Source organism: Oreochromis niloticus, linkage group LG15, assembly GCF_001858045.2.
Source record: "Oreochromis niloticus isolate F11D_XX linkage group LG15, O_niloticus_UMD_NMBU, whole genome shotgun sequence".
NCBI classification, from domain to species: Eukaryota; Metazoa; Chordata; class Actinopteri; order Cichliformes; family Cichlidae; genus Oreochromis; species Oreochromis niloticus.
This window is the reverse complement of record NC_031980.2, coordinates 8,314,255-8,337,214: the sequence shown is the minus strand read 5'-3', so window position 1 is coordinate 8,337,214 and position 22,960 is coordinate 8,314,255. Positions and strand designations below refer to the sequence as shown.

Here is a 22,960-nt window from a genome sequence, read left to right as displayed (position 1 = left end):
GGTGGTCCGACGGACCGTACAGTTACTCACGGAGTACACTCCTTCAGCGGGCGAGCGTGTCAAGCGATGAGTCGGTGCTCTTCCGTGCCTGTAAATAGTTGAAATCGCGGGGAGTCGGCTCCTTCACGGCGTCCTATTGGCCCGGCCAATGCAGCCAGACGAAGAGAAAAAAAACACGCCACCTCAGCCGAAGTGTCGATCGTTGAAAAACACGGGAAAAATATCCGAGCCCACCGTCTGTCGGTCCAGATGACGATGAAGATCCAGAGAACAATGTTCGGGCGCCACTTTGTAACAGCAGTCTGGCGAGGCGGGAGCGGCTAGCAGGTCCAGCAGGCATGTGGTGTGGAGGTTAGCTGAAATACCCGAAGCCAGTCGGTTAAATCCAATAACAGACCTTTATTTGGTGTCAGCAACATAAGACCATACAAGCCAGGTCTCCACGGCTCTGCTCTGTCCGTACATACATGTGCGGGGATCGGTAGTCGCAGGCGCCAGGCCGTTACAACAGTAAGGTTTCTTAGAGAGAAGGAACATGAGCAGCATGAAAATGGATGCCGCTAACAACACACACATACTAGGAGACTCCCACAACTACTACAATAGTAGGGCAACCCCCCCTAGTGGTGCTATAACCCAAAAGGGTTGTTACAATATGACCAAAAATATTTATCATGATATACATTTGAAAATTTGTGATAATGATATAACTGACGATATAATTGACACTAGACAAAATACTTTACAACTCCACAACTTTATTTGTGCAAAAAAAAAAACCCATCAATGTATTTTCACTTAAACAAGCAGCTGTTTTTATGTGCATTAAAGTTATATAAAAATGTAACAGTGCAAATGCAAATTCCTTTCTGACAGTTTAACCAAAAGGCATTTCCAGTGGAAATTGGCCGACATAACCATGTCTAATATCCACAAAACTTAAAAAGAGGTTATACACACACAATACGGTAATATTATGTTGAAGCACAGTATGTATCACTTCACAAGGCTCCTGCCTACGATAGCTGTAATGCTCCGACAATCCATCAAGCGGTGCGGGTTCGTAGCTTAGCAAAGTCGTACTAAAACATTTGACAGATTTTCGAGCGCCGTGTACCACATAAAATCGTTTCGAGGTCAGTAAACACAACCAGAATTCATACATAAGGCGCACGGGATTATAAGGGGCACTGTCGATTTTCAGAAAAATCAAAGGATTGATTTTAAGTGTGCCGTATTTTCAAAAAAACACGGTAATAACGAAGGCCCGCTAGCATGCTCTATCAAAAATAGTGCTTTGTTGGGTATCTGAGGGATGAAAGCTAAACCAGTGCCACACCACTGAAGTTGCAGCATTTTTACAAACCAAATCTGGTTCATCCGTTTCATTCAACGATCCGCTTTCGCCCTTCTCATTCTCTGTCGCCGCCATGCTTTTTGCACCATGTGCGTATGAAAACAATGGCACTGGGCATGTGCGTTTTACCCATATTCTATCGCGATATTTCATTTTCTTATCGTTGCCCAACATTATACCGGTATTACTGTGAACGGTATGATATGGCCCAGCCCTAGCTGGTTGGACTTAGAAAATCTGCTGTTCTTAAGCTCTCCAGGTTAGAACTAGCAGTCTTGGGAGAGGTTAGCTCAGGAAAGCTGAACTTACTCTTTGAGGTGGCCTGCTCATGGCTATAAGCCTCCTTGGCTACCTTAACCATCGTTGCTACAGGAGGGTCTTTAGAATTACCACTACTGGTGGTAATTAGTACTTTGCAGTCTGGTTGTGTGTCAGTCACAGTTTTATGCTTGATAGGCACAAGAGTACAGTCATTACCTGGCACATTAGTGAGCCCTGAGACGCAAACCTCACTGGTTTCCAGGACAGGCACAAAATTGTACCGGTGCAGATTTTACAAACTGTCCAGCACTGTTCAACCCAGGTGTGCACAACGCTGTTTCAGGCAGCTCTGGTGGGGTAACACTGTCAATTTTCAGGATTACTGGCTTAAAAGCATGGACAGATGAACGTGGAACAGAAAACTTGTTCAGCCAGCTCTGCAGTGTTCAAACCCAGCCTCTTGGCTGACATAGAGGTTGAGGTTGTCTCCCTAGTGCTCTTAACATTAGCTTGTTGAGAGACCAAATAAGTAGTCACTAATTGAGAAGCTGGCTGAGCAACACCAGACACTTCAGATGACAGAAGAGGTAGAGTTACAAAACAGTCACTAGGAGGAGTATAATGACTAGCAGGCTCTGAACTAGGAGCAATACAGTCCAGGGAAGAGACAATGTAGCTATCAGTCTCTGAATTATTTTGCTCAGAAAAGTGAACAGTCACGAGGGAGAGTAACAGCCTCCTTAATCCCCTTTAAGTCAGCATCAGATGAAAAATTCACAGTCTCAATTGCTCCCACCGATATATGAGCTGGAGTCTGTAGGCATGCTGACTTAAGACTAGTGTTCAACGATGAGACAGTGTTACTCACAGGAAGTGGAGGCTCAAAAGAAAAAATTATCTTTGGCTGAGACTTGGAACCACGTGAACACTGCTTCTTCCTGGGAACCGTGCACAAGTTGCCAGGGCGCCAGCTTTATGAGCCTCCGACGGGCCGACCAGCGAAAACCCTGGTGTGCAGAATGTCTGTGTCGGGGAGGGTGAGGTGGACCGTGATGTCGAGGCAGAGACGTTGACAGTGGGATCCTCCCTTTGGAGGGATGGAGGATTGAAACTAGCGGCAAGTCCTATAACGAGGTTGGCTGGGGCCAGGAATGTACCAGGCTACGGACCTCTTGCTGGCACTCCTCCTTCTCTCCCTCGCGGGTCGGAATGATCCACCGTCCCCACAGAAAGATGATTTGGTGCACATACTCCTCAAAACTCCCGAACATTAAGTCTGCTGGGTCCATAGTGTGGTCACGATCTTCTGTCATAAACTGGGTGTGGCAGGCAGGAAGGGAGGACCCAAATGCAGACCTCAGGATGTGAATCATAAAATCACAAACAGCTTTATTGCTGAACAAGGAACACCAACAATAAACTAAACTGGGAATCAACTAGGCAGGAAGGCAGGCTTGGCAAACAGAACACACAGTATGGAATGAGGGAAAACGCGACGATGAGCAGAGGAAGATGCAGACACTAAATTCAAGACGGAAACACGGCAAAGACTAGATGAGAGACTACCAATGTAAAACAGGAGGTACCCAGGGATGCAGACTGACTAGAGGAACACACAGATGCACATGAAGACAAGGCTGACCTAACAGGGGAGGAAACACAAAGGCAAGAACAAGACTAGAAATACAGAATAAACTAAATGGTATAATCATACTGGACTAAGAAATATGAAATACACAGGCACCCAGAGGGAGACCTGGAGGGCAAAGACACACGGGGGAATCTAATAAACAAAAGCTAAACAGAACAACCTAGGTACTATAATAAACTTAAGACCAACAAAGTGGACTTCAACATAATATAAAATGACAAAAACACAAGAAAACTCCAAACCCTGGGTACATTGACCCAGGACCATGACAGTCTGTGTGTCCCTATAGATAAAAAAAGACAAATTAATGTAATTAACAAAACAAGAGATTTGATGTACAGTAATATAATATAATAGTATTTGTTACACTAATATAACAACTATGATTTCCAGGTAATGTGAGATTAACCGGTGGATCCACTCGTTGTGATGGAAGAGTAGAGTATTTTGATGAAGGCCGGTGGGGGAGCGTGTGTGCTGAATCCTGGGACATGAATGATGCAACAGTGGTGTGCAGACAGTTGGACTGTGGGAGGCCTCATAAGCTTATTCAGCTTGACCGTGATACAGGACAGACCTGGACTGATCAAATTAATTGCAATGGAAGAGAGTCTACATTGACTCAGTGTCCAAAAGAACCATATCATTGCAACAACACTGCTGTGGCTGGTGTTTTCTGCACAGGTAAGAAAAACATGGAAACCCAACTGAAAAGTTTTTATTCTATGTAAAATATAAACAAAAACAGAATGTAATGATTTGGACATCTCATAAGCCCATATTTGATTCACAATAGAACCTAAAATATACCAAATCTGAAATTCTTTTTGGAAAACATGGAATCTGCATCCTCCAAAATAAAGATGTGAGGGATTTGTTATCAGCATTTAGTTCAATTTCTATGGGAAAACAAACTGCACCCTGTTTAGTTCATTATGGAATGAGCGTCAGTATCAATATGAATGCATGAAGGCATGAATGCCTATGAAACTGGCACATCTGGAAGTAGATCAAAAATGGTGAAATGTGTATACAGGTTTTAGAGCAACAGGACCCTCCATTAGAGCAGCAGCCAAGGGAGATGGTCCTATAATGGCATGAATATAGGGATTCACGTATTGCCAATTTGACCTTATAAGAAGTATGGTTGAATCATTCCTGTGATGGACAGGAAACAGCAGAAACTCAGGAGGACTTCTCCTAATAACTATTACCAATGCTATTACCAATCCATGAAAAAAATAATAAAATGACAGAAAGTAGTAGAAATGCATGGAGAGCCAGGATAAATAATCTAAAGTAAATGCGCATGACTTGAAAGAAGGCAAAATGACTTGACGAAAGAGATTTAGATGGCCAAACAGGGGAGGAAGCTAATGTTTAAATGATGAGGAGCCTGGAAATTTCAGCAGGATTTTATTCTCTAGGATGCCTAAAGTGCCCAGAAAAGGTGCACAAATTGATTTCTGATCTGAGAGGAGAAAATTTGAGATGGCTTAAGATGAGTGAAAAGCCTGAATTTGGCTAGTAGAGAATCAGTAAGCAGACAATTGCCAGTCGCGGATGCTTGTTAGACTAATAGAAAAGGTTGAGGGATTTAATTATTAGCATTAGGAACTCTGGTTTGAGCGGGGCGTCAAGAAGACCTAAGGGTACATCTTTCACCATCTTACAATGCTATGATTGCAGCCATTACCCACCTCTCTGTGAATGGTACTCATGGTCTCTGATCAATGGACTTTGATCAGTGATCAACGGTCTTTGATCAGCGGTTGTTGATTAATGGTCATGACAATTAGCATACTAATGATCAAGGAACTGACCTCACAACCCATTGTTCTTTCAGTTGGCTAGTTTCAGTCATTGTGCAGATGTACTGTTTATAAGGTTGGGGAAATCTCCAGTCAGCTGAGACTGAAGAAGCCCCTTCAATGAGTGACAAAATGTTTTTCCCACTGAAAATGCCACATACAGATGAACAGAATCAACCTTTTGGCATTTACTTACCTGGATTATTGAGCATGCATCAACATGAGAGCATCTAATAGCATGAACGTGAAAAAGACATGGAAATGATTGCAAGAAGGAGACTGCAAAGGAGAGGTGCAGTGAGATTTAAAGTATGTGGCATAAATGCTGATTGGTCTCGAGAAGGCTGGGGAGAAGGTGATCTGACTAGACTAGTTATGTCACGAACAGCTTGACAGCATGGAAAAGTGGGAGTGATGTGAAGCTTAGATTTAGCTGGCAGCACCTGGGAGCAGACAGATGTGAGACCATAGATCCTACTTATTTAACTTACCAATAAGCTTAATTACAACAGCATGGCGATTATTGAAATGACCGGCTTGCAATTCAGACAATTCACCAATTGTTGTTAAGAGAAGGGAGGATGCTACAGAATGGTAAACATGGTGGAAAACAAACCTTTTCCAAGTTTCTTTTAACATGTTGCCATAAAAATCAAAATAAGCTAATATTTTTCTTAAAGTTGTACATTTTCTCAATTTAAACTTCTGACATGTTTTCTATAATCTGTTATGAATGAAGTATGGAAATTTCTGCTAAAATGTTCTTCATATTGTCTTATTTTTAAATATACTGTCTGAATTCAAGTAGTGTACAATATACCTAAATACGTCACAGTTGTTTGTTGGTCATTCTTCCATACCTGTGGCTACATACGCTATTTATTTGCCTTCACAGGGAGCTTGGCAGTCCGCTTGGTTAACAGTAATGATGAGTGCTCTGGAAGAGTGGAGGTTCGTCATGGCGAACAGTGGCACGCAGTATGTGATGCAGACTGGACTCTAAGTAAAGCTGGAGTGGTGTGTGAGTCGGTGCAGTGTGGACGTGCCATGAAAGTTCATGGTGGTGCTTTTTTTGGCCGTGGCAGTGGTTCAGTGGTGGAGGCTAGCAATTCATGTTTCGACAGTGTGACATCTCTTCAGCAATGCTCAGTCAAAGGTTTTACAAGAGCAACGTGCGGGCATGAATATGATGCTGGTGTTCTCTGTGCAGGTAAACCCTTATTATTGTGTTCAAAATTCAAACATAATAGATCACAAACAGTATAAAATATTGCTGTGATGTCACCAACTGTGGTGGTGGTGGTGGTGGGAGGGTAACTGGTAAACTACACGCTTATTGGTTAATAATTACAAGTTGTTAGTCACTGATCATACTTTGAAACAGATAATGACTGAGATTTATGCACTTAATATTTTTTCTCTTTTTTCCCAAGAGGTCACCAGAGCAGATGAATCTGTATTTTTGATTTGGTACTGACTTCAAAACAGATACTCTTTCTCATTTAACCCTCCCATTTAATCTGTCTTCATATGGGCACTGGGATTACACTGACTGATGTTTTGAATCAGCCTTCTCTCATTGTCATGGTTTCTGATTTTTTTTCCCTAGTTTGGGTGTTTTTGTATGTTTATGATTTGTTTATTAGTATTTTCCAGTGCATCCTAGTATAGTTATTCATATTTGTAGTTCTTAGTTCCTTGTCTATTTTTTTAGACATTTCCCTGTATGTAGTCTGTCTCTTCTCCATTTGTTTCCCTTTCTGTCTGTGTGTCTAGTCTGTTTCTCTCTATTCTGTACTTCCCGTCTTATTTTGTAGTCCTTCATCATGTGTTTTATTTTCTGTCACTCTTTGTGTGTCCACTTCCCCCTGTGTCAATTCCCTTGTCTACGATTGTGGTCGATTGAACATGTGTATTTATGGTTTTTATTTTGGAATAGGCTGAACTTGCTCTCCTCCTCACTGACTCTACGTCTGTCATTATGTTACACATTGGCTCACTATTTCTTGCACCAAAACACACCACAAATCCTACCACTACTATATATTGAATGTTATTGTGCAGCACGCAAGACCCCCAGTGCACAACACGCTTTTAGGTTGCAGCCAAGAAAGATATAGTTTGTGTCTATGAGCACCCGTGTGTACACCTGTGTGCACATCTGTGTGTGTGAGTCTGCATGTATTCAAAATGTTCCTCTATGTAACGATCTGCTAAAGGGTGTGAGGAGCCATAGCCCTGTCCCCCAGGACATGAAGCAGGCATGGAGGAGATCCAGGCCCCAAATATCTAGAGGCCCCCAAGAGCGCGAGAGTCCAAGGAGGGGCAACCGCGCCACCCTCCTGGAAAGAGCTGAGGAAAGCCCCAGATGTGGGGTCACCCAGCAGCCCGGGTGCGGAAGCCACAGGGGGCTGCAGTGACGTGCCCGCAAGCTCCGCCGGCAGCCAGCCACGCCAGAACGACTCGAGCCCTGGACCCGAGGTCCAAGGGCACCCCACCCGCCGGAAGGGGCGCGACCGAGCCATGAGTGGCAGGCCCTGCCAAGCGGCCACCAGGAATGAGCCAGTACATACCTGAGTGCCCAGCCCTGGACACTGAGAACCAGCAACACACCAACATCTGAGGGCATCAGCCACTGGCAGGGAGTGTGGTGAGGGTGATAGGTCCCCACACCTGGGGGGGCCTGAGATATGTCCAGAGAGGTGGAGTCTAAGACCCGACCTGACATATAGACACAGACAAACAGGCACACACAGACACAAACATGCATTCCCACCCTCATGCACACATATACAAATAATTGGCACTCGCCCAATGTGGAGACAAACAGAAATGGACATTCTACACACACTCACACTCCCCAAGCATACTCTATACCCCAGGTCCAGGTACCCTCGCCTCTAGAGGGGTAATCTGCCCCTAGACCCAAGAGATGTTACTCTTTTCCCTCAGGCAGAGACAAGCAGACTGTCCCCGGTCCTGCAGCAGCAGGGAGGCTCAGCATCCCAGCCCCCTGCCCTGATGAAGAACAGAGAACATGGGTGTGAATACCCCATACTTTTCTCCACCTGCTCATATGTGGTGTTGCTGCGTGCTGTTCTAAAGTGCATTTAAAACACGGGAGGGGCATGGTGCTTTCTGCCAGAGAGCAGCAGGTGTCAGCACGGCCCCTCACGAGAAGCTATTGAGTTCTTAAAAAACTGCTTAATGTGATCTATTTGACAGCTTGTAATATTTATTGTTAATGCTTTAATGTTTTTCCTCAGTTAAATCAACAATAAATTGACCTGAGCTTTAGCACCAAAATTTCCTGGTTACATTTGGTGAAAGACCGTGATTTGGGTTAAAATACACCTGTTGCTGAAGTTAACCACATGTTAAAGTTTCTTGGACATACGAACAGTCCAGTATGAGCTAAAGGGGACAGCCATTAACCTCTTTTGGTTGCATTTCAGATAATGATGGACACTTATCAGCATACAGCATGTTGAAGATATCCTTAAAAATCTTTTAACTCTGGATTTAAAAAAGATTGAGAGATTGAAATATTCATCGCTAATACTTTAACGTGTGCCGTCAGGTAAACCACCAATAAGGCTTGTGAACGGCATTGACCGATGCTCTGGCCGAGTGGAGATTCTGCATGACGGCCAGTGGGGAACAGTGTGTGATGATGACTGGGACCTCAGAGATGCTGAGGTGGTGTGCAGAGCCATGGACTGTGGAACAGCTCATAGTACAAAATCTAATGCCTTCTTTGGTGAAGGCCAAGAAGCGATCTGGCTTTCTCATGTCAACTGTCTGGGTAATGAGACGTCCTTCGGGCACTGCAGCTATCGCCCCTTTGGAAGATTATTTTGCAGCCACAGTGAAGATGCAGGAGTGATTTGTTCAGGTAAAAACTATTTTGTCATTAAATATTGTGCCTTTTTTTAATCTTTAGATATGACTTTGGATTTTTTTTCTGATCAGAATTTCTGTTTTATTTATGTCGCGTAATTGAGTCACAGCAGGTCCAGAGGTCGTTGTTTAGAGCCATTTTTATTATACGCGGCTGCAGCTCTCGGCTGTCAGCCACACATTCATCACACCACACTTACAACACTGATTCCCCATGTTTTAACACAGAGGGCGTGATTGCAGATGCCATGCAGGTGCATCTGCACGGCACTGCAGTCCACGCCCCACCACAATATATACATGTGCTCTTTATTTGCCTTCACAGAAAGCTTGACTGTCCGGTTGGTTAACAGTACTAATAAGTGCTCTGGAAGAGTCGAGGTCCGTCATGGCAAGCAGTGGCACACAGTGTGTGACACGGACTGGACTCTAAGTAAAGCTCAAGTGGTGTGCGAGACTCTGGAGTGTGGACGTGCCATGAATGCTCCTGGCGTTGCTTTTTACGGCCCAGGCAGTGGGCCGGTTGTGGAGGCTAGCTCTTCATGCTTTGAGACTGTGACTTCTATTCAGCAATGCTCGGGCAAAGGTTTTACAAGAGCAACCTGCGGGCATGAACATGATGCTGGTGTTTTCTGTGCAGGTAAAGACTTATTATTATGTGTTCAAAATTCTGGCACATTTTTTCTTAAGGTCATAGATGGTATGAATGATGAGGGTAACCCTAACTTTCCTCACTGCCCTGATGTTCCGTTATGGAGCTTTGAGATAAGTGTTTTCACCATCACCATCTTGGTACTTTGATACCCCCAGCGCTGGGTTACACTAACTTGTGAACTTGTTTTGCTGAGTTTGTTATACATACCAGTCGCAAACTGGGAATTTGTCACCTGTAAGGCAAATGTTTTTACCAGTACACTCCTGACTTACTATGATTTTAATCAATCTGACCTAACTGAATGACTGAGACCATGAATTCAGAGTGAAAGTTTTCATAGGCATCAAGTTAGAACTCATTTTCCATCAAACTTCGGTATGACAAGAGGCGTTTTGCAAACCACAGATGTCGCTTCCTGGTGGCTGTTAAAAAGCATGTAGGTTTATTTTTAAGAACCTGAAACTAATTTGATGTTTTGTTTTACCGTGTGAGACAAATACATAATATAGAGGAAATTCATCAGCATTTGATTCCACAAAAACTGAGGCATGACAAATTGTGATTTTATTTGCACAATGCAAATAAATGCTTAGTTTGTTATTTTTGGAAATACAATGTTTTTTACATTGTCCTGAACAAATAAAAAAAATCTACAGCACTTTCGTGCTTGTAAGGTAAGGAAGTAGGTAAACCCAACCGCTTTGTATAACTTGTTATAAATTGGTATACGTAAGATTTAGAGGTGCTTACAGGTATGTTTTGTAAAAGTCAGGGTTGGCATTTCTTCCTTCACAGCTACCCTAACTTAGTTCATTAGTTTCTTTTCTTACATACTGTATACCTGAGTAGTATACACATTTAATGTTTGATTTTAAATAAAAGTGACTAAATGCTATATAATATCCAAATAATATTACATTAAGTAATTGTAATTCATTGAAAATCTAAAGAGTCTGTTAGCTGCATTTAAGCTATATGATCTACATATTAATATGAAAATATTGTACAATATATTGTGCACACATGTAGAACACAGATGTCTTTTGAGAACTGCATGTAGATGTTTGTTTTAAAGATGTCCCTTTGTATTTGTATTTACTCCTTCTGTTCTCTCATGCAGTACAAGTCCGGTTGGTGGATGGCTCAGGTGAATGCTCCGGCAGAGTGGAGGTCTTCTATAAAGGACAGTGGGGAACTGTGTGTGATGACGATTGGGAAATGAGCGATGCTGATGTGGTATGCAGACAGCTTGGTTGCGGTCATGCTGTTTCAGCACCTAAAATGGCCCGTTTTGGTAGAGGCACTGGTCCAATATGGCTGGATAACGTGGAATGCTCAGGCCAAGAGTCTGCACTTTCACACTGTTCACATCCTGGTTTTGGACAAAATAACTGCGGGCATGATGAAGATGCCAGTGTTATCTGCTCAGGTAAGAGGCATAGCTGTTTTTGAACTGACAAATTATCTTACTGCTTGCCAGAAAGCTGTTTTGGTTAATACATAACAAACATTGAATTTCTGTTTCTGTTGCTCTACAGAAGCCTGAAATCATAATGAGCCCTGCTCCAGAGGTAAACTGGAGTGACGGAAATGAAATTATCTACATTATAATAAGAGAACACATGTGTTTGACATTTCTCCCATAAATTCTCCGATCACAAATCTTTATCTGACATTATCCTCATGGAAATGCTTCTGACTTCTCTGTTATAGATCAGTAACTTTGTGCTTTGTTTGCTCAGTTTTGCATAATTGTTGGTAAATCTATTTCTGATATACATACTATGATAAACATATTTTTGCCTTACTGGAAAGGCCCAGCATCTCCCTGATGTCACCTCATACAATGGTGATCTAAAGTCCTGACACAATATCAGTCGCTCGAGGCAGCACCTTCACTTGCCTCGGTTCATTCCATACCTGTGAGTTCTGTACAATAGAATATGACACCAAGGACAGTAGATCTCTCTCTACAGTGTTAGCATCTCCAAAAAGTCCTTTTGTTCTTTTTCAGTTTGGACCCTCTATATCGCTGCAATATAAACCATTTATTATAGACCTTAAGGTGACTTTTGTGATTTGGCACTATATAAATAAAATTTAATTGAATTAAATATGGTTGTCCTGTTTGATTTTCTTGCTGATGATCAGCCAATAAAGTGCATTTGACTGATTAACACCTGGCTGCTTCTTACACTCTTAATTCCTATGGAAGCAGTAAGAATAAACTTGATTCTGCTGATATTACTCGTTAAGTAAGAAGTAATTAGTACATTAGCTTAAATAATTTTACTTATATACTGTAAAAAAAATCTAACCTTGTTTTGTAGTTTCACAGCTTATTATACAGAGGTATGAAAAAGTATTTGCTATCTCCAATGATTTCTTTGGGGGGTTTTTTTTAGCATATTTGCTATGACACTGTGAAATGACACAGAGTAATAGAGATTATTTCAGCAGGATGCACTGTGTCTCTGAGGCAAGTGGACAAAATTGAGGCACTTTATATTATTTATACTAAACCAGATGCATCTTCTGTTCGTGCAGCTAACAAAATAGAACAGGGTATTAAGGGGGATGCTTTCTCAAAAACAAAGAAAACCAGTCATCCAGTATCAGAATAGTTACTGTACTGCGTCCCTAATAAATCTCTGAGGGAGAGCCCAGCCATCCTTTGGAGAAAGGATGCATGTAATTTCAAATGTTGCATTAGAAATTACCTGACAGTTAAAAAAAGAACAAAACAAACATTACTTCCTTTATGGTCACTCCTGTTCTGTAATGCTTATCAAATGTTATATAGTACCAAGGCCACAACGTAGGCACACATGCACTTCCTCCGGACCGGCCCACTAACCAAGAGTAACAAACCTGTACTGAAGAGGAAAGAAGTAGAAAGTACAGATATTAATTTAAAAATGTAGGGAGTAAAAGTAGAAAGTTGTAAAGTACAGATATTTGTAAATTCCACTTTAGTACAGTAATGAAGTACAACCATATCACGGTTAGCCAGCAGTGTGCCCTGTAGGTCAGGTCTGGGTGACCATATTTCTGGGTTCAGAAATATGCTTCTGTGGGGAGAACTGAAGCCAGGTTTAGAACAGTACATCTTTTAACTGTAACACAGTGTGATACCATAGCTAACAGCAGCGAATAGATATATAGTTTTTACCCTAGGATGACTCTACAGCCTTATTCCAAGATGGATTAAAGTTTACTCAATTGAAAAGAGTAGAGGAGAAAAATCAAATTTTCCATTTTTTTTTAATGGAATGGAAGTGTGTTCCTATTTGTTTTAGAATCATAAAATTAGTGATGGTCCATTTGAAGCTGATGCTCAGATGTCTCAACCCCCCACCCAAAAAAACCCACATTTGGTTCATCTGGTCAGAGTCACGTGAATCCCAGCTGTCTATTTTAAGTTTTGAGTGTGTACTAAAATGAAAATAAGTATTCTAACATCTTACCTGTTTTTTTTTATTCAGGCATTACATGTATACTATTTTTATTAAGAGAAATTAAGCTTGTGTTTCTGTCACGTAGTGCTTCTGCTTAACTATGAAGCTTATTAGATGTTATGAAACAGATGATGCGTAAAAGCGAATTTTGCCAGTGTTTAAGATACTTTTTAAAAATATGTTTTTTCTTTCTTAAAGAAATCTACTGCATCACGTGTATTTTTTTTATATCATGTGTAATTTCTATTGCAATTATTAATCACAGTTAAATTAAGAGGGGATGACAGTAAAAACCCCTTAGAGAAGATGTCATCAAGTACACTGCCATTCGAATGATCGCGCTGCGTCCGGACTCCCATGTGAACTTACGAAGTCCGGACAAGCGAGAATGCGAGCACGGATAAGGAAGTGATTGTTTGCGGGATTTGTGGTGTTTCGGTGCAAGAAATAGCAAACCAAGGTGCGACACACACTGGTTTTTACATAATCACGTTGAGGCAGGTACCTCATAGCACAAGCATTACGCCCAACCTATTCTAAGAGTGTAAATATACATTTAGAATTATTTTTTTATTTAATTGTTTACAAATGTCAAGGAGTCACAAACAAAGGGAGAGCACAATGAGAAATGATAAATTTGATAAATAAACAAATAGACAACATTTTTTTCACTCCAAAATAATACAGCACCACAATGGTAGCCCAGTATCACACATAATTGTCACATGTTATTAAATAGAAGCTGTCACCTGAGCTCTTGAGTGGGAATTCACAATGAAGCAGTTTAATTTGTAGAATCAAGATGCTCTTCATGTTTTTGGCCACCAGATGCCACCAAAGAGAACTGTTGAAAACCGTTTAATAATGAACCCTTTTTCAATACAAGCTTCAGTGCTTCAGAAAGCTTCATTTGCCCATCACTACTTAAAATATGATATTGTATAATAGCCTAATGGAACAGAAGTGCTGTAGTTTGAACTTGTCCCCAACTACATCCCAAAGATGCTTGATTACATTATATTGCTGAAACCAGTCATCAGAAGATGGGTGCACTGAGGTCATAAGGGGATGGTTAGCAGCTACACTCAGGTAGGCTTTGGTGTTTGAAAGCTGCACAACTGATGCTAAAGGTCCCAAAGTGTGCCAAAGTTCCCATATACCATTATACTACTAGCACCAGTCTGAACCGTTTATACAAGCAGGATGGATCTATGCAGTGATTTTCTCTTTTTCCCTATACCACATATTTTCCCTATACCACATATTTTCCCTATACCACAGTAGGGTTTTGTTACAATCCCAGTAGATCAGCAGTTTCCGAAATAGTCAGACCATCCTGTCTGGCACCAACAACCATGTTCAAAGTCATTTAAATCCCCTTTCTTCCACATTCTGGTGCTTTGTTTTAACTTTAGCAGGCATGTCTCTTTCCCTAAAATACACTAAGATGCAGCCATGTCAAAGGCTGATTAGATGGTGTAGCCAACATAGTGATTGGTAAGTGTATCTGACTTTATTTTCTGTGGGGAAACTGCAGTGGCTGCTATTGGACTTGCCAAAAATGTTAGAACAAGAAGTAGAGTGAGCGTTTGAAAGTTAAAAATAGTTCCTAACTATACAGTATTGCCTTTAATACATAACTTAAGGTCTTGAAAATATCTTAAGGAAAAAAGAAATAGATTGCCTTGTGTCAACAGGTGAACAGATGTTTGAAACTTAAACAGTTCTAAACTGACAGCATCAAAGCTATTCATTTCTGCAGGTCCATTAATTCATTGTGATTCACAGTATGGCTGCTAAGCTGTGTTTTAAAAGCTTTTAATAATGCCATCTATTCCAGCAAAGTACTTGTCTTAAGGAAGTGCACAAGGTCTTTACAACAGTCTAATATTAACACAAATCCAAGCCAATAACAAGATAAAAGTACTCCTAGCGCTGCAATCGCGGTTTTAATTATAACTCTGGTGTATACACGCCTTTCTACTTATTAGACTATTATCCTGTTTGTGACATGACCACCCTGTTTATCAGACTGCACACAGTGTCTTCTTTTCATGTAGTTTTGTGATGTAATTTCCTATCAGAGAACCTCAGATCCTGTAATAATTTACCCAAATGTCAATATGTGTTTAACCTGCTGTCCTTTCAAACTCCAGTATTCTCTAACATTAGTTTCAAATTCTGCCATTGACAAAGTTTGGAAATAGAAGATTGCCAAGACTCAGTTCAATTCATTTTGCCAGTTAGTACTTTCACGTTATTCACAGCCTCTGGTTGTGCTGGCTACAACCCATTTTTTTCCTCAAACAGTCCCTATAAGGACATTTTCACTGCATGTAAGCTTTTAACAGATGAACCAAGTACTTCTCTCTGAGGACTGTTTTATTTCTTGCCAGGACTGAGGCAATAAGACTTTGTAACAAATAATATAAAACTGAATAGACAAACAAATGTATCTATTTTTTTCTATCACTTTATTCCCACACATCCTACTGAAGATGCTAAACTCTGGTTTTGAAGTATAAAGAAATGAATGGAGAGTGTTATAGAAATACACACATGCATTTTAAAGGAATCAACCTACTATGTGACTTCATTTTATGCAATATATGAAAAAATAAGCATAGAATTTGGCCACAAGTCTAAGAGCAAACAACAAACCAAACAAAGCTGAAATTTTGGCCAGTCAAAACTAATCCAGAGAGACGGAAAACCATTCTCACAAACACACCTACAGTCAATTTACAATCAACAGTTAACTTAACATGCATGTCTTTAAACTGTGGGAGAAGACCAGAGTACCTCTAGAGAGGACACAAAGGAACCAGAAGGACATGCAAACTTCAAGATTCAAACCCATAAGTTTCTTGCTGTGAGGGGACAATGCTAACCTTTGCTAACCACATTGGATTTTTCTGTCATTTATCATTTTTTGTCATTTGTTCACAATATATCATAGGATATACAAAAATAAGTCAGTGTGGAAAAGCTCACTGTAGCATCCAAGCATCCACAACTGCAGGTTAAAGCATTACCATGCAAAGAAGAAGTCATCTATAAACAGTCTTTTCTGTGTCAAAGCTCAATTAAAATTTAAATAGGCTTAAAAAGAAACTAGTATATGTAGGTTTTATGTAATAAAAAAACCCAAAATCCACTCATTGACTTGTCTTTAATGATTGATCAAAATGTCAATATCTGTCCAGTTTGCAGTCAAAGTCCAGCTGGCCCCTTCTGATTCATAACAAGGAATTTGTTCATGGGGCTTATATCCTTAGGGCAAGCAAGTTATTGCAAATACTGATTTCATTTTTAAAAGTTTTCTATTCTTTGTGAATGTAAAAGAGAACTATATTATCACCTTTTAGTGAAAACAAAAAGACTAAACAAAGCTTTTCTAAAGACAGGGGGTTCAGAGAGATGTAAAGCCACTTTTCAGATTGACTGTTATGTTTTACAGCATTTGACCAACACTGAAGACACAATATGATCCTCATTTTGGATGAAAAACAATTTATTTTTCACTTGTCTCTTGGTGAGTTACTGGAGGTTTTTCTCAGTTTGACTTTATCTGGACATATTTTTTCTTGAGTGGAGACACGGTTTGGTTGTGTGTTAGTATCATGAGCAAGAAGTGGGAGTTTATTTACTGGATCAGTTTAAAACTATCCAGGATCCTTTTGTCTTCCATATTTGTAATATATTTGACAAATCATAGGTCTGACTGCAGTGTAGACTGTTAACACAGAGTTTTGTTTTGTATCTAAGTTCACGTCTGTTAACTGTCAGGTTTTAATCAGATTACTTTGCTATATATTTCTGCTGCAGGCCTGTTGAGTTTGCTGCGGTTTACAGGTCAGTAAGTAACCTGTGAATATTAAGATATTTGGATTTCTCCATTAAAAAACTGCCTTTATGTTGTTAAGGTCGAGGTAAAACATTGAACATCCTTTGTGGTTTTGTTTTTCTCATATCCAGAATGTGAAAATATTAGGCTGGTTGGACCTTCGCGTTGCTCTGGCAGAGTGGAGGTCTTCCACCAAGACAGCTGGGGAACTGTCTGTGATGATGAGTGGAGCATTGCCAATGCTGAGGTGGTGTGTCGAGAGCTAAACTGTGGGACAGCTATGGAGGCCAAAAATGGTGCTTTCTTTGGACAGGGAAAGGATGAGATCTGGTTGGATGATGTACAGTGTGTTGGGAATGAGTCTTCCATCCTTCAGTGTCAGCACAAACCGTTTGGGCAAAATAACTGTGACCACAGTGAAGATGCAGGAGTGGTCTGTTTGGGTACGTCTAAATAATGTTTGACATATTTTTGTTTTACGTTACATGTACCCCATGCACATTTTCTCAAAGGAGGGGTAAGATATGCATTCATTTATTTATTTATTTTTGTTTGTACACACATGCTAAGAACTTTGTCAGTCTAGTATAATATTATCTTAACGAATGCAACATGTTTATGTGGCCTGGTCATGGGGAATGAGACAGGACACAGAAAATATTTTTTGTAGGTTTTTTACCCTCTGGCTATACTCAGAAAAGCACATTTTAATGAAAACGTTTAAGTTTAACTATTCCACTAGCTCAGCCTAATAAAACTGTCTTTCAAGGTCTGAGACAACAGTAAATATCAAAATGCATTCACTAGTTCCATCAGTAGTTAACTCAGTCAGTATAGACAACAGTAGCAACCTGTCCAGAAACAAATACAAAAAAAGGAGAACAAAACAAACGAACACATTGTTTACATCCCAGAATTCACAGTTTAACTGACAGATAAAGTGCACTTGATGCCCAGAAGACATACATTAATGATGTAAATGCATTAAATGCATTGTAAACTCTCTTTTTTGTCAACTCAAACATTTCTAAGGAGAAAATCATTAACTCACTTTTGTTTCACTGCACAGCTGCTGTGTTAGGATTAAGGGGGTACTTAAAAAAAAAAAAAAACAGGCCTCTTTTATCCTCAGTTACTTTGATACAAAGGCAGCTGCTGTGTGCTCTGATGAAATCTCACAAGTATCAACTTTGCTTTTATACATAGAAATAAAATATGGATATGTACTGATGAATGATCAGAATTATAATATTTCTGACTGATTCAATTTTCCCTCAGACAAACTGAATCGGTTATAGAAATCGAAATTGATACCCAGCCCTACAGTATACCCCCAAAATCCCTGATGTAGTCATCACCATGACAACTCTACAAACAGACCTCTGGTAAACAGGTAAACAGTTTAAAACACAATTACCTCTTTTTAAACCTTTTGTTGTTAGTTCAATCTCTTTACTCTGTTACATACTCCATATGTATGGTGAATGACCCCCCACCCCAATCCGAACCATTAATCAGGGCATGTGCATGCTTTTTGAAGACACTCAGGCTTTTCCGGCCACACAAACAGCTGTAAAATCACTAATTGTTTGAGCTCCACCTAGCAGTCAGATGTTGAGCTTCCTAGGATTACAGCATTTAATTCTTTGTAAGGTTAGGAATCTGTCTGTTGGCATCCTGCAAGGATTACTGTTATTTATTTTCCTGTCTTGACTCTGGCTGTCATCCTTTGTCAGCGTACTGCTCACAGATTCATGAGCTCATGCACTGGGTGCGACCTCACTGTGGCGCAGATGCCTGTTGACCAGAGTGTGAGTGCTTTCTCCAGCCTGTGATGAGAGGCCAATGTGTTGTTTTCCGTGTTGCTAGTTTACATGGTCACCGCTTAGGCATGGGAATCCAGTAGTGCAGTTAGGTCAATTCCTTGGAATTGTTAGTTTGTTACTGGTTCCAATTGTACTTGCCCTACAATCAGCTGATTTTCTTCCATGTGCTGATGGCAGAAAATAGTGTCTATAATCTATAGTGTTTATATGGACATTACTTTTGTTTTTATAGCAAAAAATGATAAGAGTGCAATGGTAAAGTGCAAACTGCATCCAGGAGAGGCACTGCATTATATTGTTAAAATAACTCTGGCTCTTTGCAAGGATCCAGAGTGATGTTATAGCTGAGTGAAAGCCAACCCCGGCCCATCAGCCAGACTGTGAAGTTCAACAAATAACAAAAACATTATGCAGGCCAGAGAAAATCCACCATCACCATCCACCCACCCCCAGATTCAACAATTAGCCACGAACACCATTCTGGGCAGCCAGAGGTCTCTGCACCTACTGGCCCTGTGTCTGTCTTTGCTGGAGGGTCCGGGGGGTCCGTCCAGTCATCTGTTCCCACTGGGGGTTCTGGAGAACCACTGCAGCCATCTTCTGTCTCCAATGGAGGGTACACTTCAGCCATCTTCTGTTCCTGCTGTAGAGTCTGAGGGGCCGCTTCAGTTGTTGTCTGTCTCCGCTGGAGGGTCCGGGAGGCCGTTCAGCCATCCTCTGTCTCTGCTGGAGGATCCGAGGAGGCGCTTCATTCGTCTCCTGTCTCTGCTGGAGGGTCGAGGAGTCGCTCCAGCCATTTGTCTCTATTTGAGAGTCTGCTGGTGGCTCTGGCGAGCCTGGCCAGCACCTCCTTGAATCAGCTGATGGCCATCACCTGCGGTTTCCATGCCATTGCCTGCAGCGCCACCTACCCCATCGCCTGCGGCTGCCATGCCGCCATCTGGTCCTGCTTCATCTCTGCCAGAGGTTTTGGCGCCTACTGGCCGTGCTACGCCTCCCCTGCCTCGTCTCGTCCTGTTTGGCCTGCACGTCACTGTTACCAGCCACCTTCCAGCCCATCGGCTGGGCATCTGTGCAATCATGGACGGCCTCCTAAACTGTGGCCTCCACTATTTTCCACGCAGTCAGCATCTGAACTCACTTCACCTGCCCCACCATCGCCAGGGTGGCTGTGGCTCAGGTGGTAGAGCAGATCAGCTACTGATTGGAAGGTTGGTGGTTTGACTCCTGGCTCCCCAAGTCTGCATGCCAAATATCCTTGGGCAAGATATTAACCCCAAATTGCCCTCCGATGCGTTCATCGGAGTGTGAATGTGTATGAATGTTTTGTTAGTTGCGCTTGAGTTTAGAAGTGCTTGTATAAGTGGGTATGAATGGGTGAGTGAGGGATGTTGTATACAGCGCTTTGAGTACTCCGGGAGAGTAGAAAAACACTATATAAGAATCAGTCCATTTACCATTTTACCTTTCTCACGGTCGGCCTCTTGAACTGCTCCGTCACAGTCGCTGGCTTTGTGTTCGACCTCCTGAACTGTATTCTGGATTCTTGTGCTGTCAACTTCTGGGCTGGCCCCCTGAACTGCTGAACCCCTTGTGTGTACACTGTTTTACTCACGTGCTGCAACGTGCAGGTGATCCTTTTGCATGTGATTTAGGTGTTATGGGTACTTCACCAAGCTCTCCACTTGTTGAAAAATTCAGCCAAATTCGAGTAGGGAAATCCAGTGGGACCAGTGACTCAGTGTCAGCTGGTCTTCACAGATGGATCCCCAGTCAGTTAGGGTTGCTGTCCACAGGAGTTGCAGGATCAATGTGTGTTAGGATCTCCACTCTTCTGCAAACAGGCAATTGGGTTGTGGCAGTTGGCGCATCACCTGCCATCATATGCCAGGGCTTTAAAAGTGGCAGCAGACATCATGTTAAGAGGAGACCTGACTCCAGGAGAGTGGAGATTCCAACCTCAGGTGATTGAGAGGATCTGAACACTCTGCTCAAATCTCGACTGCATGCTACAAACCACACCCCAACAGCACACTTACAGTTTGAAAGCCTAATCCCTCAGTTCCAAAAAGCCCCTTCAAGAGAAGACAGATCTTCTGCTGAAGGTCATTCCCTTTACATATGGAATATGCGATGGAGGAATATGTGAGAGAGCTAGTGTCTCACTCAGAGAACCAGTGTTACAACATAACCATGTGTTTCGCCCCAAGAATAAAGAACTTAAGAATATGAGCCAGTATATTAAAATGTAGTAAAATGTAATGGGAATTTCTTTATCTTTCTAGTCAACTTTAGTGACATTTCTTCAAACATTAACCCCACTCTTTTTTAATTAAAAAGGCTGTGAGAATAGAGCTCTTGCATGCATTAAAATGCTTTCAAAGTCTAATGTTGATTACAAACAATTATTTTGTGTATTTAATGTCAATTAAAAATACCAGTTTTGATGCTGGCCTTAATTAACCAGGTCCTGCCCAAATAAACCTAAAAATTATCAAAATAACTTACTGAAAGACTTACTTCCCCTTAGAGAGATATTCCCCTTAACTGGAACCAAAAACTGGAAAATATCGCTTTTCCTGACTGAATTTAGTTTTGCTATAAAATTAGCAATAATTGTTCTCCCATGTCTATAGTCTTCAGGTTATTAGCAAATACATAGAGTGGATTTCATAATTTTTCACAGTGTTTTTTGTCATAGACTAAACATTTAGTTTTATATATTTTATAGGACATGTGCGGCTTGTGAATGGAACCACTCATTGCAATGGCAGAGTAGAAATTTACCACGAAGGTCAGTGGAAACGAGTTTGCAGTGACTGGGGCAAACAAGCAGCTCAGGTTTTGTGCCAAGAAGCTGGTTGTGGCGATCCACTCGCTAAGACTGAGACATTGAATTTTGGAGATGCACGTGCCCTGCCTGCAATCAAAACCATCTGCTCTGGCAATGAGATCTCTCTCTCACAGTGCTCACTTCTAAAAGTCAATGAAAGTTGTGATGATGCTACTGTTGTCTGTGGAAGTAAGTCACACATGTGCCCACAAAACTATCAGTAATTTGTTGTAAACTGACACTGTTAGACTGTCCCCTTTCTGAATAAACTTACCCTCAACATTTTTTTTAACCCAACAGACAGTCAACCCATTCGGCTTGTGAATGGGACTAATCGCTGCTCTGGTAGAGTGGAAATTTACTATAGTTCACAATGGGGAACAGTCTGTGATGACAGATGGGGGATGCAAGAAGCAACTGTGGCATGTCGAGAGATGAACTGTGGCAATGCTCTCGCAGTCAAGTACAAGGCTTACTTTGGGAGAGGCCAGGATCAGGTTTGGTTGGATGATATTGAGTGCACTGGTCATGAGAAGTCCCTTACTCAATGTCCTCACAGAGGTTTTGGTGAACATGACTGTGAAAATGACCACAGTGAAGATGCTGGTCTCGTGTGCTCAGGTAACGCAGGCTCTATTCTGTTTGTTGCTCAAAACTGAGTTTTAGAGAAATTCTTAACAACACCAAATTTTGCTTTGCAGAAACAGTCAGATTGATTAACGGCACTGACGGTTGTTCTGGCAGACTGGAAGTTTTCCACGATGGCCGATGGGGGAAAGTTTGTAATAATAACTGGAGCCTTAAAGAAGCTACAGTTGTGTGTAAGGAGCTCAACTGTGGAGTGCCAGTAAAATCCCAAAACAACGTCTTTTTTGGTGACAGCTCACTGCGAGGGTTCACAAGTAGATGCACTGGTAATGTGAGCTCTATCAGCCAATGTCAACTGCAAGAACACATGGGATCATGTGCAGGTGTTTCTCTCGCATGTGCAGGTAAGAGACTAAAGATACAGATAAATTGTGCCACTATTTTCCAAGGATAGCAAGCGTCATGTTTGATTATTTAAGAAGAATAGCTTTTGTCCATTATCTTTGTTTACTAATTGTTTACCAGTAAATTAAATTAAAGGTTCGAGGCGCATCAGAAATATTAAATCTACCTACCTAGTGGTAGACACTGACAAGTTAAAGATAACATAATTGTTTCCAGTTATGCATTTAATAATTTATAAAGGCAAAAGTCATTTGTTTTTTTTGTTTTTTTTGTTTGTTTGTTTGTTTTTGTTTTTGTTTTTTCTTTCTCTGTCCCATTTGGTTCTTAAGCCGTCAGAATTGTTGTCTGAAGACCAACAAGGATACCAA

The 22,960-nt window shown here is 41.2% G+C and overlaps 2 protein-coding genes across 2 annotated transcripts in view; both read left to right on the top strand.

Annotated features, from left to right (window-relative positions):
* LOC106097916 (deleted in malignant brain tumors 1 protein) overlaps nucleotides 1-11,629 on the top strand; it is a 42,161-nt gene extending 30,532 nt beyond the window's left edge. The window contains exons 8-13 of the mRNA XM_025899019.1: nucleotides 3,663-3,953; nucleotides 5,976-6,290; nucleotides 8,661-8,975; nucleotides 9,306-9,620; nucleotides 10,756-11,064; nucleotides 11,174-11,629. Coding sequence (XP_025754804.1) covers nucleotides 3,663-3,953; nucleotides 5,976-6,290; nucleotides 8,661-8,975; nucleotides 9,306-9,620; nucleotides 10,756-11,064; nucleotides 11,174-11,181 — 1,553 coding nt within the window. The 3' untranslated portion in view covers nucleotides 11,182-11,629. The remainder of the gene's footprint in view (nucleotides 1-3,662; nucleotides 3,954-5,975; nucleotides 6,291-8,660; nucleotides 8,976-9,305; nucleotides 9,621-10,755; nucleotides 11,065-11,173) is intronic.
* A 4,726-nt stretch (nucleotides 11,630-16,355) lies between these two features.
* LOC100699270 (deleted in malignant brain tumors 1 protein) overlaps nucleotides 16,356-22,960 on the top strand; it is a 44,408-nt gene continuing 37,803 nt past the window's right edge. The window contains exons 1-4 of the mRNA XM_025899018.1: nucleotides 16,356-16,628; nucleotides 16,922-16,948; nucleotides 17,072-17,383; nucleotides 21,498-21,788. Of these exons, the coding sequence (XP_025754803.1) occupies nucleotides 16,580-16,628; nucleotides 16,922-16,948; nucleotides 17,072-17,383; nucleotides 21,498-21,788 (679 nt within the window). The 5' untranslated portion in view covers nucleotides 16,356-16,579. The remainder of the gene's footprint in view (nucleotides 16,629-16,921; nucleotides 16,949-17,071; nucleotides 17,384-21,497; nucleotides 21,789-22,960) is intronic.